Source organism: Mangifera indica, chromosome 13 (genome assembly GCF_011075055.1).
Source record: "Mangifera indica cultivar Alphonso chromosome 13, CATAS_Mindica_2.1, whole genome shotgun sequence".
Taxonomy (NCBI): Eukaryota; Viridiplantae; Streptophyta; class Magnoliopsida; order Sapindales; family Anacardiaceae; genus Mangifera; species Mangifera indica.
Genome location: NC_058149.1, coordinates 9559508 through 9576106, shown reverse-complemented (window position 1 = coordinate 9576106; position 16599 = coordinate 9559508). Strand labels below are relative to the sequence as shown.

Sequence of the window (16599 nt, the reverse complement as noted above, 5' to 3'; positions counted from 1 at the left end):
ACATCATCTATATATCTAAATTATTAAAACTAAAAATATTTACATTTCAAGAAACTTTATAGATATATAAAAGAATAAAATGTAAAAAAATGTTATTGGTAACACATCTTTCGTTGATAATATTATATTTTATTTTTATATACTTAAACCGTAAATCAAACCAAATCAGATCACAAATATTCACATCTGTTTAGTTTGATTTGAAATATAAAATGATTTATTTTAATTTGAGAGTTTGCTAAACCATTTTTTTAAATTTAGTTTGAAAATTTTCCTAAATTGGACCATACACACCTCTACTTTCTATCACAAAAGAAAGATTTTCCCTTAAGTTATGGAAATTAGATGCAACTTTTTTCTTCAATTAAAACATTTGAACTTTTCCTCTATAACTAAAAAAAGAAAACTTGGTCCTTAGGGCTTGGGCTTAATGCTCAGGCTAAGGGAGGAGGGCCCAAGTCGCCCCTTCAACCGGACCCCGGTGTTATAGGGTCTGGTCGCCCTATTCCAAGGACTGGGCCCTATGCTGAGCTAAGGACTATTTTACACCAATGTTTTTCATGCGTTTGAATCAACCAAGGAATATTTTATCGGAAAGTGGCGTGTACGTATTTTATTAACACAAATATATATATATATATATATATATATATATATATATATATATATATATATATATATATATTTATTTATATATATTATATTTAATTTATTTAAATTAAAATATAATTATATAATATATTTTAATTATATATTTATTTATATATTTAAAATAGATATATATAATTTTATTATATATCTTACATCCATATGATATTATTTATCATTTCATCTTTTGATCCATTTATGTAATATTATTATAGAAAATTTTCATTTAATACCCAAAATATCCTTCAAATCTTAAATAATTATTTCTACGCTGTTTCTTCTATTTCAATTTAAAAATAAAAAAATATTAATTATAAAATCTGAAAAATAAAAGCATATTTTCATCAAATAAATAATTTGAATGATTATGATAATTTAAATTTAAGATATATGTAAGAAATATAGGCTTAAGATTATAATATATAGTTCAAGTGAATTTTAAATTTATAATATTTTTTTCGTGTAGACATTTTTAAGGCTAACTTTATTGCTTAAAAATATTTCTCTACTTTATTTATTTGGTTATTTTTATTTTTTATTAACGTATAAAATCCGTTTGGGTCAAATATATAAGACAATGCAAAATAAAAACTGGGCCTAATTGCCTCTAGATTGAAAGCTGGCTTAATTTATTTAGCTTGATTCAAATATGTTTAACTCTAATTTAGATTGAATTTGAATTTGGAGATTCAATTCATTTTTAAAATCGAATTGAATTTGCCCTAAATAAAGTTTTATTCAATCTGATTTACGAGATATTTCAATTCAATTTAAACTTGTTTCGTGATTCGATTCAAATCATATTAAATAAATTCTAAAATAATTTTATTTAATTATTAGATAAAATAATATCATTTAATCAGTTAGTCATGAATTTAAATAATAAATCTAAATCACATATTTAAACCATAAACTTAAACTAAATTTGAATCAAATCATTTTTATTCAAATCAAACTCGAATCACCTTCAATATTGACTTAATAAACTTAAAATGAATTATTTTTTATTCAATTCAAAGTCAAACAAAAAGATATTCAGCCTTAATTTGATTTATATCCACCCGTAACTTTGAACCACTAGACCAAGGCCAAATCATGCTCGATTAACAACATTACCAAAAGACAACCATATACAATTTTTGCCAATCCAGGAAGGAAGACTGGAACAGTTTTATCCATTAACCAACACAATTACATCCACCATAAACAGGTGGAAAAGAATTCATATATTTATGTACAAGTTGAGAGCTTATTTGTTTACACAAGTACCAAATTGGCAGCCAATAATCGATCACTGTAATTGATGCATCTCCGTATGCAGATCGTCGCCAAACAGATACACAAATCTCTCCACCGCCCAACTGGTCTCGTTCTTGGGCTCTTGTCTGATCTGTGAATGAGTCAACAAGGGGGCGCGGCAAAGCGGGCAAGTCTTTTGCCCATTGTAATCCACCCATTTATCGATGCAATCTTTATGAAAGTAATGGCAACAGTTTCTGAGCTCACGTACCAGATCGTTCTCGTCGATGTGACTCAAACACACGGCACACATCTCAGAAACTTCTGGAACCCTCCATTGCACGTCTCCGAAAGAGGCGAGAACTAGATTTTCTTTGATTGTCTCTGAAGTAAACGAGGGACGGTCACGATTTCTGCTGCGGAATCGGATGGCCCATGTTACGAGCCATCTGAGAAGAGTAATGGCAACCGCGGTTCTGTAGAGAACGTGTGACAGTATTGCGTCGACGTCATCTAGAAAGAAACCCATTTGAAGAAAGGAGAGGGAGTTAGGAAGAAAGGGAAAAGTGAACAAGAGTGCAGAAAAGAGGGAGGGATGCTTGCAAAGGGCAGTAGGGCATTTATAAGGCTAAGTTGGCAATGCCAGAGAGAGTGACTCAAATGCGCACGTGTAGGTGTATTTATATTTTTAAAAAATTACATCAACTTATTATATATATATAAATGATGTATTATCAAATAATTAATGATTTTAAATTAAAAATAAAAGGCTGAATGACTTATTCCCACCCAAGGTTTGATGCATTTCTCAACTCTCACCTTTAACTTTCCAAAACCCTAAATATTCACCCATTAATAATTAAAATTAACATATTCTATTAATTTAATTTTAAATTATTAATTTACCCTTATTAATATTTATTCCTCATGCTCATGGAAGGCCAAAATTTGTTGAAGAGCGCATTGTTTAGAAAAATGGTATTTTCCCCTACCTAGGCTTCCACACTCATCTTCCTCATAATCTTCATTTCAACTACCCCACTAAGTTTAGAAACATCACAGTTGCACCCCTATCTTCCACAATTTTCTCTCTTCATCTCCAGTGGTTTCTCTCTTCATCTCTTGTTGATAAAGAAGTCCAAGGCACAACTGACGTTGTCGACTAAGAAATCCAATGAAGAAAGTCGACATTGCCAGTGAAAATTCGAGCAACCAAGGCTAGGAAAAACCCAACTCTCCTTCGCACATTCTTGCGAACAAATTGGAAAAAGAGAGGGAAGAGGAACCAACCCTTTCCTTCATCCTTCGATGTGATGTCATCAACCACCGAAAAAGATTCAATGACTCCAGAAAAACAAGAGGGAGATTCAAATCTCTCGCTCATTTTTCAACCAAACATAGTGATAACAACATCAGAAATACCATCAAGGAGGGAGAGGAAGTATCGACGAAGGTTTAAGGTAGGAAGAGAGAGTCACTGGAGACTGAGATAATGGTCGGAGAGAAAAGAAAAGAAAACCATAGAGATTGAGGGGAAAAAGTCAATTTTCAAAATTGAAAAAGTTAAGTTTGAAATGAAATTGTTACTTTTCAAAATCTAGAAAAAAAAGAAGATAAAATAATTATATATTTTAAATATTACTAATAAATGATATTTTTGCCCTTCAAGTAACTTAGAAATATAACAAAAAATAGATGATAAGTAGGTAGTTAGGTTTTTTAAAAGCTGAGGGTGGGAGTTTAGATGTGCATTAAATTTTGGGTGGGAACAAGTCCTTTGACTAAAATAAAGATAATATATCATATGTTAATACATTTATGTTTAAAAAAAAATGTACACATAACATTGCTTTTACATTTTATAATAAAAATTTAGAGAGAATTTTTAAAATTTTGGTTGATCTTATTTTAAATTAATCATGATAAGGGTGTTAGTGAAGTTTGTGTTTATATTTATATTAGCTGTAAACAAATTTGAGTTAGTGTTCATCCATATTTTCTCAGAGCATTAACATACTAAAGCAAATTGGACCATTAGAGATGACAACAAAGAGAGATAGAGTTCGATTATCCTATTCTCCATCTGTCTCTCTATAATTAAAATTTTTTGTCTCTTCTTTAGTTTTTATCAAAAAAATATTTTCTCTGCTAGAGTTGAGAAGGGGCAAAGATCCTGAATTTGGACTAAAATTACTATCTCTACAAACCACGAAAATGATAGGTTAAAGTTAAAGCTAACAACCAACAGGACCACACCTCAATGTAATTCTCATAGACCAATTAGATCCTTAATCACTCAATTTCCAGTAACATTTTAATGACGTTATGATACTTTCTTAATGCATTATTAAATATGGAAAATAAAAATTGTTAATGATTGGACCGATTTTTAATATAAAATAATAATAATGATGGGAAAGGTTTGTGATGCAGGCCAGGGCATTAACCAATTGGAAGGGTGGTCGGCCACAGAAACTTCGATCACCTGATCCATTCACAACCAAGTCCCTCCTGTTTATTACACTATACATTATTATTATAATATAAATAAAAAATAATATATATTATAAAATATATAAAATTAATATATTATAATAAATATATTTTAAAATATAATATATATTACAATATAATTTTAAAAAATAAATATTAACAAAATTTATTAAGTGGACGAAAGTGACTCAACATGATCACAAAGAAAGGGGTCCTGACCTGTCATGACACCATCGTCCTACTCACATCCCACCTACTCTCTGTCTCTTTTAACAGACGGTTAAGATTTTGGTCCTTTTCTAAATCATACCATAATTTGATTATAAAGAAAAGAAACCCACATTATCATGACTCCAGCCAGGATCACACATCCAATCCAATGTAAGCAAAACTGGTTTTACATGTTGCGCATCACCATTCCACTTTCCCCCTTCTTCCTCCCTAACCCTAACTAATCATCTCTTAACAAATTATTATCCATTTATTTAAATACACTAATCAATTCTAACTTTTTGGTCATCGTATGTAAATTTAATTAACAACGCTCACAACCTTCACTCGGATAATCAAACTAGTATTCCTAGCTTTATGATTTTTTAGATACATCATGACCTAACTATTTCATGTTAAATGCATAATTTTTTACCTTAGCTTTCCATCATGATGTCCATTCATTATATATCAAAGAAAGGACAGAAATTGTAGGAAAAAGGAAAACTATTTTTGGAGAACAATCTCCTGATTTGATTGACAAATGAATTTAAAATACATAAATTAGAATAATTTATAGACTCTACATTTACTGACTCTCCAATATGGTATAAAATTCTGCCTAAATAAACTCTCATTACTAGGGCTGGACTTGAACCGAGCCAACTCCAGCTCGAACTCGAACTATTCGTCAAATTTTCCAATTAAAAATTTTGATACAAAACCACATCGTTTTGATCAATATGTATTAAAACGACATCGTTTTAATAACAAAAAATGAATCAAATCAAATTCGAACCAAATTTAAGCTTGACTTTCACGAACTCGAGCTCAACTATATATGAACCGAGCCAAGCTCAAGCTCAAGCTCAAGCGAGCTTAAGCTCGATTCGGCTCAAATCTAACCCTACTCATTACTACATAAACAGACTTCCACTATTATAAAAAATTATAAAATTCTTTCTAAATAAACTCTCATTACAATATAAACAGACTCTCACCATTATATAAAATTATCTCTAAACAGACTCTCACTATTGCATTAAACAAACTCCTATTACTTGCGTTACAGAGTAAAATACTTTTTTATTTGTACTTCACTTTGTATTGGTCATGACCCAAAATAATAAAATATAAAAATATTTATTAATATAAAATAATATCAGCACGTAAGTTACACTACTTTATAATACATCTTAAAACAAAACTAAATGCAACTGCATTTAAATTTATTTATATGTTTCGGATAAGGATTATACCAGCAGATCAGACAAACTTTCCCAAGATTCCATGGGTCAAGAAAGCACACCACCATATATATTAAGCCGACCAGCTTTGGCTATATCAAAGAAATATAAACGTGGGAAATCAAGTGATCTTATCCATGGTGTTCTTCATCTTAGCAAAAGAACGAAAAAAAGGCGGTGGTAATATAAAATGATGCATGAACATAGCAGTTAAAGCTTGGTTCTTTGTCATAATAACTTTCGGCAAACACACATTCAGATGAAGACAATACTATCTAAAGAATAGAATAATATTTAAAAAAAAAAAAAATACCAGAGAGACAAGGGTCAGCCTCATTTAAGTTCCATCTTATCTGTATATTCAAAGTCAAGCTGGAAAACTATTCCACACATCCACTACACAGTTGAAGTCAAGCACATATATTTGCTCCTTTACTGCAGGATTATTGAAACTCTCTTTATTACCTTGGAAAAGAGGAGTTGTGGCCTGTTTCTGTATATCATAAAAATCCAGGCAGCACTTGTACACAGCAATTCCTGGAGGGAAACTGACAACTTGCATACCCAATTTCCTCCCATCCTTTGAGGTTTATATCACTGGTGTTTCTCTTCTATCTTCTGACGCATTTTGTATTGCAAAGTGGCTGGTGCACAGTCCAGAGGTGTTTCCCCTGAAATAATAAGAAATTAGTTAGAGAAGAAAACCAGCATGACTGACCAACACACACAACTTAAGTGAAGCACTATCTGTGTTCTCCATTAAACCACAATCTAGCCGTGGTAAGTGTACAAGTATTCTGTTAGAAAGATGGAAGGTGGCACTGTGTAATATGAAAAACTACACTAACAAACCAAAACCTCAAAATATTTTGATTGGTCCATTAGCGGAGTTAATCATCTATTCAGCTAATCATCCATTATTACCACACCATGACCCTTTTTAGTGATTACCTCCACTAACCAATGACCCAATATATGTCAATTCTAACGCAAATATTACATACCTTGTGGGTTCCTGTACTCCATGCTTGCCCCATATTCCATGAGTATAAAAGCTATATCAGTTCGATTAAAAAGTGCTGCCTGCGTCCATTAACCATGTAGCGATTTAGCAGGATACAATTTTTTCTTTTTTTATGTAAATGAGTCAAATATCATGCAAACGTACTCATGCTTGAGAGTGCATACAGAAAGTGAGGCATGTACATGCAAGCATGATGCAGAGCACACCAGAAAAGAAAGAGAAAGGGAAAAGAGTGATTACTAGATGTAGCAGAGACATTCCTTGTTTGTCATGAAAATTTGCATCCACACCCTGCCGCCATTGTCAATGATTTAAGTTCATTTTCTGACTTTTAACGTTTAAAGCTATTTTTTAAAGACAGTCTTAAAACAAAAAGATGAATACCTCACTCAGTAGCTTCTTGACAGCAGCAGTATCTCCATTCTTTATAGCTTCTCTTAAACCCTAAGGACAACACATGCAATTACAATTACACATGCATAAATAAAATGATCTAACCAATTGAATATTTCAGCAAGGTTGAACCTCTTAAAACTAATATTGAAGGCTAAATCTAGTTTATACCTCTCCATTGACATCATAATCCGGCTGAGGTGTATCCATGGCAACATTTGTCACTTGACCAGGATTGAAAACAGAACTGCAAAGTTTGTGTAAGTCAATTACACAATTAAAAATTCCAAATTGTGTTACTACCCAAGATTTTAATCAAAATCACAAATTAACATTGTACAATGTCAAAACAAAATAAAGAATGTGATAGCTTTGTCAACATAAAGTATAAAGGAATCCAACATATAAATAAAGAGTAAAGGTAGTGCTGAATACGAAAGGAGCAATGAGAGCTAGAAGATTGGAAAAGAATCAATCAATTGACGGTGAAATGATCATCCAAGAAGATTTCCCAATATCCTAGTTTGAGGCAAGTTCTCCTGCAGCATCAGAGCAAATCCTAGTGCCTATATACTAAGTGAAATGGTTGTAGTAAGTTTAATTTGGGAGGTGTAAAGAAAAGCAATTAAAGGAAGATGATTAATTGAGACTTGAAATTGGTGGTAGAAAGAATAAAACTCATAATTCAAAACTTGGTGTAAAACAATTGCAGAACAAATTTATATTATTGCACTTGAAGCAATACAGTTGAGAATATGGGCTGCTTGAAACTCGAAAAGCATAAGGCAGTCATGCTATTAGCATGCATGGGCACGCTATGCCTCAAACTGAAAGCCCATGACAGAATTAATGATAACTTACTCTGAACTGAACAAAAATTGGTAAATGGATGCGCTCCACAGGAATGAGTAACAAGAACTTTTTAATGAATGCACCATAATGACTAAGAATAAGTGTCAGAAGAGTTACCAATTCTGCTATCAAATTGAAATCAAATGAACTCTAGTCAGATTCAATCATGTCAAGCCAGATTAATAATGATATGGTTCAAAACAGATTGTTGTTCATATACTAAGCAACTCACCTTAGATTGCTTATGAAGAAACAATATCTACTGCATAAACTCATTCATTTTGTCCCGGAAGAACATAAATTGGACATCAAAACCAAAGATTACATACCCAACTTTGCTATTTGATGTGGAACCTCTATTTCTTGGAACAGTGTCTGTCTTTTTTGACTTTGGATTTGACCGAGCTGTAGAGCTGGAAGAGTTTTTCATCTGCACCAAAAGTAGTATTCTGTGAGTAGCAAAAAACACAAGAAGCAAATATAAAATTATTGTAGAATCCATACTGGCAGGGGACGTGCATCAGTGGATAGGGTTGGGGCTGGAGCTTTACAAATGCATAAAGGCATACCACACTTGCACTCTACAACTCCAGAAACAGGGCGATGCTCCACAACTGTCTCCATCTTTTCATCTACATCTGCACCTATGTCTAATCTAGAGAATGTATCTGTTACAGGATTAACTCCATCTGGAGAAGTCTGAAGATTATCGTTCCCAGCTCTGTTCCCAAGACAAAATTCACAAATATTTATTTTGTACATAGAAATCAAAACTTGATAGAGACAAGCCGCAAAAGAGTTCCTCCAATGGCCTGACATGCAGGAGGTAGCAAAAGTCGAAAAAGTAAACAGGTACACAGAGTAATAGCAAAATGAAAAAAAAAAAAAAAGCTGGAAGATTTTCTGCACATGTTGATTAGGGGTTTTTGATTTTTAGCATTTACAATTTTAGAACAGGATGTGTTTTACATTTTGAATAGATTTTTTGAAATTTGGGGCTTTTGGACAGCTTATCCATTTTGTATGGACAAATTGTCCGTTCTTGTATGCCTTTTAATTCAATAGACTATCTTTGTTGCAATAAAATCAGCTAAGTACATTAATTGAGTCACAAATACAGAGATCAATAATCCCTTCAAAACAAACAAACGCATCTTCTGAATCTTTGGAGTTTGCTTCATACTCATTTGATTCCCAGAGACAGAGAGGAAACACCCCCAACACAATTTTTTCCTTTTTCTTAGCCGTTTCTAAATGCTAGCCACTAAAACTTGTTTTAAGTCAGGGAAACAAAGAACAAACACATCATGTAATAGAATGAGATGCCATGAATCTCCATGCTACATTAAAGTTATCTCAGAGTACAAAAGAATAAGAAAGAGCATGACTCATGATAACTTCCTAACCTTACGATATCTGTAATCTAGTGGCAACTTCAAGATATCTTATATTCATTGATTACCATAAAGCAAAGGAAACCACAAAAGAATAAGAAAGAGCATGACTGATGATAACTTCCTAACCTTAGGATATCTGTAATCTAGTGGCAACTTCAAGATATCTTATATTCATTGATAACCATAAAGCAAAGGAAACCAAACAGGAAAATCCTAGTTAGAAATAACAAGTAGAAGAAGAATTTTACCAAAATCCTAAGAGGTTAAGGAAATAATTGATATTTAGAGTCGGTGCACAAAATAAGAGAAATTCATATGGCATGAAGAACATCCTCAAATGAGTAAGAATAAGAAAGCAGTTCACAATTTCTACAACACTAAAATAAAATATGCCCAAGAAATTTGAAATTAATTTAGATAAACATAGATAGCTAATTTCATTTTAGCCATATAATATATGTTGTATTGAATATTTCTTCATTTGTGTATCTTTCTGCAATGGTTAAGTTGCAGTTTGCACATGAAATTGTAAGCTTTTAATTTTACCTTTTAGACTTTAAATTCATCATATTTTTAATCTATATACCCTTCATAGTATATTCTCTAATTTTTAAAAGTTTCTCTCTCTCTTTCTCTAAACCTAGATTAGATAAGATTTGAAAAAAAAAATTTCTAGAATGGTCTGAGGTTTGGTGAAAGAAATTTCTAGCAAACATTGTCAAAAGAAGAATGAAAAAAAGGCCTAGCCTAAAATAAATTATGGATCACCAACATGTTTGCGTTCTGCTTAGCATTAAACTAAAATGCATAGTATGCTTAGCTAAATGAAGTTGCTTTGAGTGGATAATGATGATACATGAGTGACATCGGTAACTGAAGGCTTATAGAGTTTAAACATAATTTACAGCATAATATTATTCGCATCCACTAATTGCATTGAAATTTGTTAGACACCCAATTACTAAAGTCTATAAGAAGAAAGGTAAAGGTGAGACTAAAAGAGCTTGGCCTGTTGATGAGGCAGCAAATATCCAAGGGCACACGTATAGTGTTTAGGAAACCTGATGAAAAAGGCAGCAATTATATAAAAGAAATAAGAAAGAGAGTGCAATGGGGAGGATTATGAAAATTCTTCCAACTTCAGCTAATTGAAGGAGAGTGTCTAGCCTCTCAAAAGCTAGATGATATTAAGGAGAGATTTCGGCCTCTCAAAAGCTGGAAGTGGGAGTGTTTTAGATTTCAACCTTACTGTTCTTTGTACATTTAGTAACTCTCAATACATATTGCAACTCTTTTCTTCATCTCCTTGTCAATTACTTGATCTCCATTGGTTGAGGAATTGGAATATTGTTGAGGTACCTAATAGAATTGGTATCAGAGCATAGTGAGTATGAGAGGAACAGTTGAAAGAGCAGAGAAGGACCCAAAAACAATGAAAGGAAGACTGGACAATGTGTATCAAGGTTGGAAAATTTGGATCCAAGGCTATAAAACTTGAAAGGCAATTTTGAGACAATAAAGGTATATTTGAAGGATTTAAAGAATCATCTCCTCAATGGAGGAGGCAAAGGAAAGGCTCCAGTAGAACCATTACCAACACCATCAAACACAACGTCAACAAGAGAGATTATGCCTTTTTGGGGGATACGATACACAAAAGAGACAGGAAAGAATCCGATAGTCAAGAAAGTAGTAACCAAAGAAATTACGGAGGGTAGTTGACAAGAAACACATCACTAGAGTCTAAAGTCGTCAGCAATTATGGGAGAAAACCTAATGGGGCAAAGCGCAAAAATAAAACAGGTAAAGCCAACCAGTTAGCATCCACCCATCCACTTTATTTTAGGCCAAACTGTTTAACACCCATCAACACAAACCAAAGCATAGGCCCAATTGTCCTCTTCCCACACCTCCACCAGCTTTATTTCGGGCAAATCAATTCTATTCACCCAAACCCAACCAAAATTGAACCCGATCCACAATTATTCAACCCAAATAATCTCAATAGGCTTTACCCATCTACTAATCCATAATATTATTCAAAAAATCCATGCTCATACATCCCAACCCACCACTTCAACCCATATTACTTAAACCCCTCCAACTAAATTACCCACCCAAACCCAACTAAAATTTTACCCAACCCGAAAACCCATGATCATTTAAAATCTACCCACACCCAACCCAATCTACTATCATAACCCACCCACAACATCAACCACCATCCTCACCTTTCTCTTCTATCACACAACTCTAAAAAATCTAAAGCAAATCTACACAACTACAAATTACCATGAACTCACCAACATAACCTTTCTTTATTTTACAAAGCTATGACTTCTCTAATCGTAGCACCTTCTTCCACGCTTGTCTACTATTCTTCAACCTTTTCTTCTCTTCAACTCCTTGAATAGCTCCCTTCAAAACCCCAAGACACCATTGAAGCTAAGTATGAGCACTATTGCTAATTGGAAAGAAACGCAAGCCACTCACCAGATATACAATGGAAGTTTGTGTCTCAAGTCTGGGTTAGGGCTTACTTGGATGTTGATAATGATACAAATTCAAGACATTGGTTGGAGACAGATGATAAGTTAAGTGACTCTTATATGACTGTTTTTTGTGAAATATTATTTAGAGGAACAAATACCGTGACTATTCTGTCGCAGTGGATTCTTGCAAGAATGTGGTGTTTCCTATTGCATCCTAAAATTCAATCAAGAGCTCTAGTTGAAAGTGAGCTTGTTGTTGGGAAATCAAGGCATGCATTTGATTTCGGCCTACGGGTGCCTAGAGACCAAAGTCAGATGACTCTTGTCCTTCCAATGCATCTGGTTGATTTGTTAACTACAAGTGATGGAGTGCACAATATTTCTGATACATATGGTATGTACATGAAGGGCACTCCACCTTTGTCTACATCATCAGTCAAGGGAAATTGTTATAGGCTTCTGGAGCACAACTCAAGGGAAGACCTGTGACATCTCCATTTGATCCTACTAGTGCTACTTCATTTGACAACACCACTGCATCTCCATTGCAACATTGAAAACTTGCCTAGGTCTAGCCCAAACATGATAAATACACTATCCCCTTAGTAATAAACCTAGCAGCAGCAGCAACAACAAAGGTAGAAACTGATGCAATCACCCCGTATCACTATCAACTTCTTGCTCAACAACAATTCAAGCAATCTTCGATGCAACTAGGGCAATTTGGGTTGCCACAACTACATGATTTGCAAGGCTAGTCACAAAAAAGGTTTCAGCAGTTACATGGCCAACATCAGATGTAATTTTCTCAATCGATGGGACACCAATAATTTTAACTTAGGCAGATGCCATCTGCACATGTTCAGCATGAGATGGTACCCAATTTTGTCTTACTTTCAAACCTATTTTTTGCACAATCTTATGTTGAATGGTGATGTGGGGGTTGAGAAGTACACTTACCCACTTCATGCTCAAACTAGCACATTTTTTTCAGCCATTTTTTTATGGGATATTAATTAATGATCACATTGTGGAAGTAAGGTTAAGTCTCTACTCAGATTTGCGTGTTAACAATACATTGATGAATATGTATGTTGTTTGTGGAAAAATGAGTGATGCACAAAAAATATTGGATTTAAGCACTATATTAGACTTGGTTTCATGGAACTTTGTCTTGGTTGGTTATGTTATTGCTAGAAATGTAGAGAAGGCAAAGAACATTTATGATAGAATGCCTGGAAGTAACATATTACTTCAAATTCAATGATTGTGTTGTTTGATAGAAGAGTTTATGAAAGTAAACCTAGAAGCTTGTGTAATCAAATGCCCAAGAAAGATTTGATTTCATGGAATGCGTTGATTTCTTGTTTTGAACAAAATAACATGTACAAGAATGCTTTGGTTATGTTCATTACAACATAGTTTCCTCACTTCCATCTTGAGGAAAAGATGGTTTTCAATGTGGAGGGTAATTGTAGACACCCAGTTATTGAAGTCTACAAAAAGAAAGGTAAGGGTGAGAGTAGAAGAGCTTGACCTGTTAATGAGGTGGAAAATATCCAAAGGCACATGTATAATGTTTAGAAAAGTTTATGAAAAGGCAACAATGGTATAATAGAAATAAGAAAGAGAATGCAAAGGGGAGGATGGTATTCTAAAAATTCTACACAATTTCAGCTGATAGGAGAGTGTCTATCATCTTGAAAGCTAGACGTTATTAAGGATAGATTTCGGCCTCTCGAAAGCCAAAACTAGGCGTGTTTTAGATTTCAGCCTTATTATTCTTTGTAAATTTAGTACATTCAATACATATAGCAACTCTTTTCTTTGTTTCCTTGTCAATAACATTGTTAAGGTACCTAACAAAATTCTTGCTCATCTTATTATTATTCAAATTTGATTTGCTCCTAGTGAAAGGCCTTTTGTTTCCTTTCCTACAATTAGAAAAAAGGGATTCACTTTTGTTTAACATCTGAAGAAGCCATCTACCCGGTCAAATTAACTAGGATAGAGAACATACGTAAGAAAAAACAAATTCAAAGCTATAGCTTATCATTTCCCTTCTTCCTATTATCAGCAATACGAACTTATAAGAAAATGAGAGCACGCTGTATATCAAGTATCTTATCCCATTTCAAAAGAAAAAGTTTTCCAAAATAACATACCACAATGTATAAAATCAACAAAACAACTAATGGCAATACCATCAAGGTCAGTCAAGATTGAATTTACCGAGAAGAATTATTAAAACAATCTGCACAAACTCTCACAATGGTGTGAATGCCAAATTGCGGTAAAGCCTGAATTCAATCACAGAAAGCAGAGTAAGCATATGCTCTATTTCAGAAACAAAAAATATACACTTGAATTCCGAAAAATCATCCAACAAATAAAACTCAAACCATTTGATTCGCAGAATGTTCATGGCACAATGTCCTGCCACAACATCGGCAATGATGCTGCCATACAAAAAAGAGTAAGAGTTCAGTCCCTATTGTACAATATTATTGCATCCAAAAGCCATTCATCATTTAATTTAGATTTATAGAATCAAAACAGTTCACAGCAATCTGTTAATAAATCCAGATGTCCCAATCTCATTTGGCAGTTATAATTTAGATTGTATACAAAAGTGATAAATTTATCAGATCAATTAACATAAATCGGATAATAAATATTGGTAAAGCAGGATAAATTGAATGAATTAAAGTACCCGACGCCGGAAAGTGTTAAAGCTGCATTTGCAAACGTCACAGCGAGCTGCTTCCTGGAAAGGAGGGGGCTCTAGCGGCATCTCCGATCTCCCTCCGTGTCACTGATTCTTTGTTTTCAATAAATTCCGGCCAAATGATCGAACGGATGACTGTTAACAGATGGAGGTTTAGAGATTTTTTTTTTTTTTTCGTTTTTCAGTCTCGGTCTTTTCTCTGGGTGCTCCGCACAACAGTCATGCTCAAGGCTGCAAACCAGCTGAACCCAGCTCACGGATTCGCTTGTCTTAGAGCTCGGTTAAAATCAAATTTAGGTTTGGTTTTTACAAGTTAAGCTCCAGTTTTATATTAATTGATTTGATAAAAAAATCAGTTTAAAATTAATTTGAGTAAATATAAAAAAGTCTTCAAAGTTTAAATATAAAATCTTATGTTTTAATTTTAAATATAAACATAATCAATACATAAGCTTTTTAAATATAATTAATTATAAAATTAAGGGTAAAAATATATTTTTTCAAGTCAATTTCGAGTTAATTGTTTTTGTCTCGAATTTAAACTCGAGTTGAGATTTTTTTGGTTTGACAAATTCTAATACAATCTTTATATATGCACTCTCAAATTAATAACTACTCCACCCAGTTTAATTTGATTTGTTTACACCTTTCATGTTATAAGTAAGTCTATCAATGAATTGAGTAAACTCACTGTCTAATTATCCGATTCAAAAAAAGTGATTTCAATTAGGTAAAATTCGAGTAAAGAATTTTGGACTTAGGCATGAAGACAGTCTATTGTTCAAACTGGTTTGAATTGGATCAAAATGATTTATAACAATCATGTTGTATATTACTATAAATAGAACTATGTGTAACCACTTTAAATATATAAATAAGTATATATTTGTTATGTGTCATCATATGATTGAGTGATTTTGAATTAAGGATAAAATAATACTCAATTATATAATAATACTTTATATACAGATTCATTTGTATACTAAAAAATGATACGCATAACATTTCTCATATTATTATCACCTGTCTCTTATTATGACAAAGCCTCTGAGTTATAACCAAATCAAGCCCAAACAGGTAGACCTGGCCACGGGTCGGTTTGGCCCGTGAACCGGACCGAAACCGGCCCGGATAAACCCAGAACCGGAACCGGCAGACCCGGAACCGAAACCGTGGCTCTACGGTTCGGTTCCGGTTCACATAAATTGGAACCGTGGAACCGCCGGTTCACACCGGTTTATGAACCGGCGGTTTACTATGCTGAACCGAACAAAATTTGAAATTTTTTTGATTTTTTTTTGAATTTTATTTAAAAAGGCAACGGTTCCCTGCGTAGGGAACCGTTGCCTTTTGAAGGAAAAATTGCAGGGGACCAATCCCCTGCAATTTTCAGAGAAAATCAGGGGACTTGGTCCCCTGCAATTTCTCTGAATCTCAATTCACCCCCCTTATTCTTAATTTTTTTCAAAAATTTTTTTTCCTATATATACTCCTCCAAATTCCATTCTCTCAAATTTCAATCTTTCTACTCTCTCACTCAATCCTTCAAACTCTCATTTTCATTCTTTAAACTCTTAATACTCTCTCAATCTTTCAATTCAATCAAATTTTCTTAAATTTAATTAAATTCTTTCTTAATTTTTTATTAATTTCAATTTCAATTTTAATTTTTTTTATACAATTCATAATTAATTATAGAATTTATTTCTATAATTAATTTTATTTATTATTTATTTATTATCTTTTATAATTAATCATGTAATTTATTTATATAATTTATTTTATTTATTGTAATTAAGTCCAAACCTTTCTTTTAATTTTCAATTATTGTAATTAATAATTTAAAAATTAAATCAAGATCATGTATTAGAATTGA

At 32.9% G+C, this 16599-nt stretch overlaps 2 protein-coding genes across 3 annotated transcripts; both read right to left on the bottom strand.

The window, feature by feature from the left end:
• Nucleotides 1-1939: 1939 nt before the first annotated feature.
• On the bottom strand, nucleotides 1940-2416 carry LOC123194168 (brassinosteroid-responsive RING protein 1-like). Its single transcript, XM_044607328.1, has one exon. The coding sequence runs from the start codon at nucleotides 2414-2416 to the stop codon at nucleotides 1940-1942; it is 477 nt and encodes a 158-aa protein (XP_044463263.1).
• Nucleotides 2417-6041: 3625 nt separating this feature from the next.
• LOC123194907 (myotubularin-related protein 3-like) lies at nucleotides 6042-15028 on the bottom strand. Of its 2 annotated transcripts, none has more exons than XM_044608410.1 (10): nucleotides 14709-15028; nucleotides 14398-14454; nucleotides 14228-14295; nucleotides 8611-8827; nucleotides 8436-8536; nucleotides 7426-7501; nucleotides 7246-7305; nucleotides 7102-7155; nucleotides 6842-6920; nucleotides 6042-6508 (listed from the first exon to the last, which is right to left on the bottom strand). In XM_044608410.1, exons 1-10 carry the CDS (start codon nucleotides 14787-14789, stop codon nucleotides 6432-6434), a joined length of 870 nt encoding a protein of 289 aa, XP_044464345.1. In that variant the 5' UTR covers nucleotides 14790-15028; the 3' UTR covers nucleotides 6042-6431. The 2 variants fall into 2 exon arrangements, with proteins under 2 accessions (XP_044464345.1, XP_044464346.1); XM_044608411.1 differs by having other exon boundaries at nucleotides 7102-7152; nucleotides 14709-15027.
• Between the last annotated feature and the right edge of the window lie 1571 nt (nucleotides 15029-16599).

Excerpts from the sequence above, each read along its gene's own strand:
- LOC123194168 (XM_044607328.1), bottom strand. The coding sequence starts at position 2,416 with ATGGGTTTCTTTCTAGATGACGTCGACGCAATACTGTCACACGTTCTC.
- LOC123194907 (XM_044608410.1), bottom strand. The coding sequence starts at position 14,789 with ATGCCGCTAGAGCCCCCTCCTTTCCAGGAAGCAGCTCGCTGTGACGTT. Across the intron at positions 14,296-14,397 it reads AACATTCTGCGAATCAAATG|GCTTTACCGCAATTTGGCAT; the intron begins GTTTGAGTTTTA and ends GATTGAATTCAG. Across the intron at positions 8,828-14,227 it reads TGTTTTAATAATTCTTCTCG|AGCTGGGAACGATAATCTTC; the intron begins GTAAATTCAATC and ends TCTTGGGAACAG.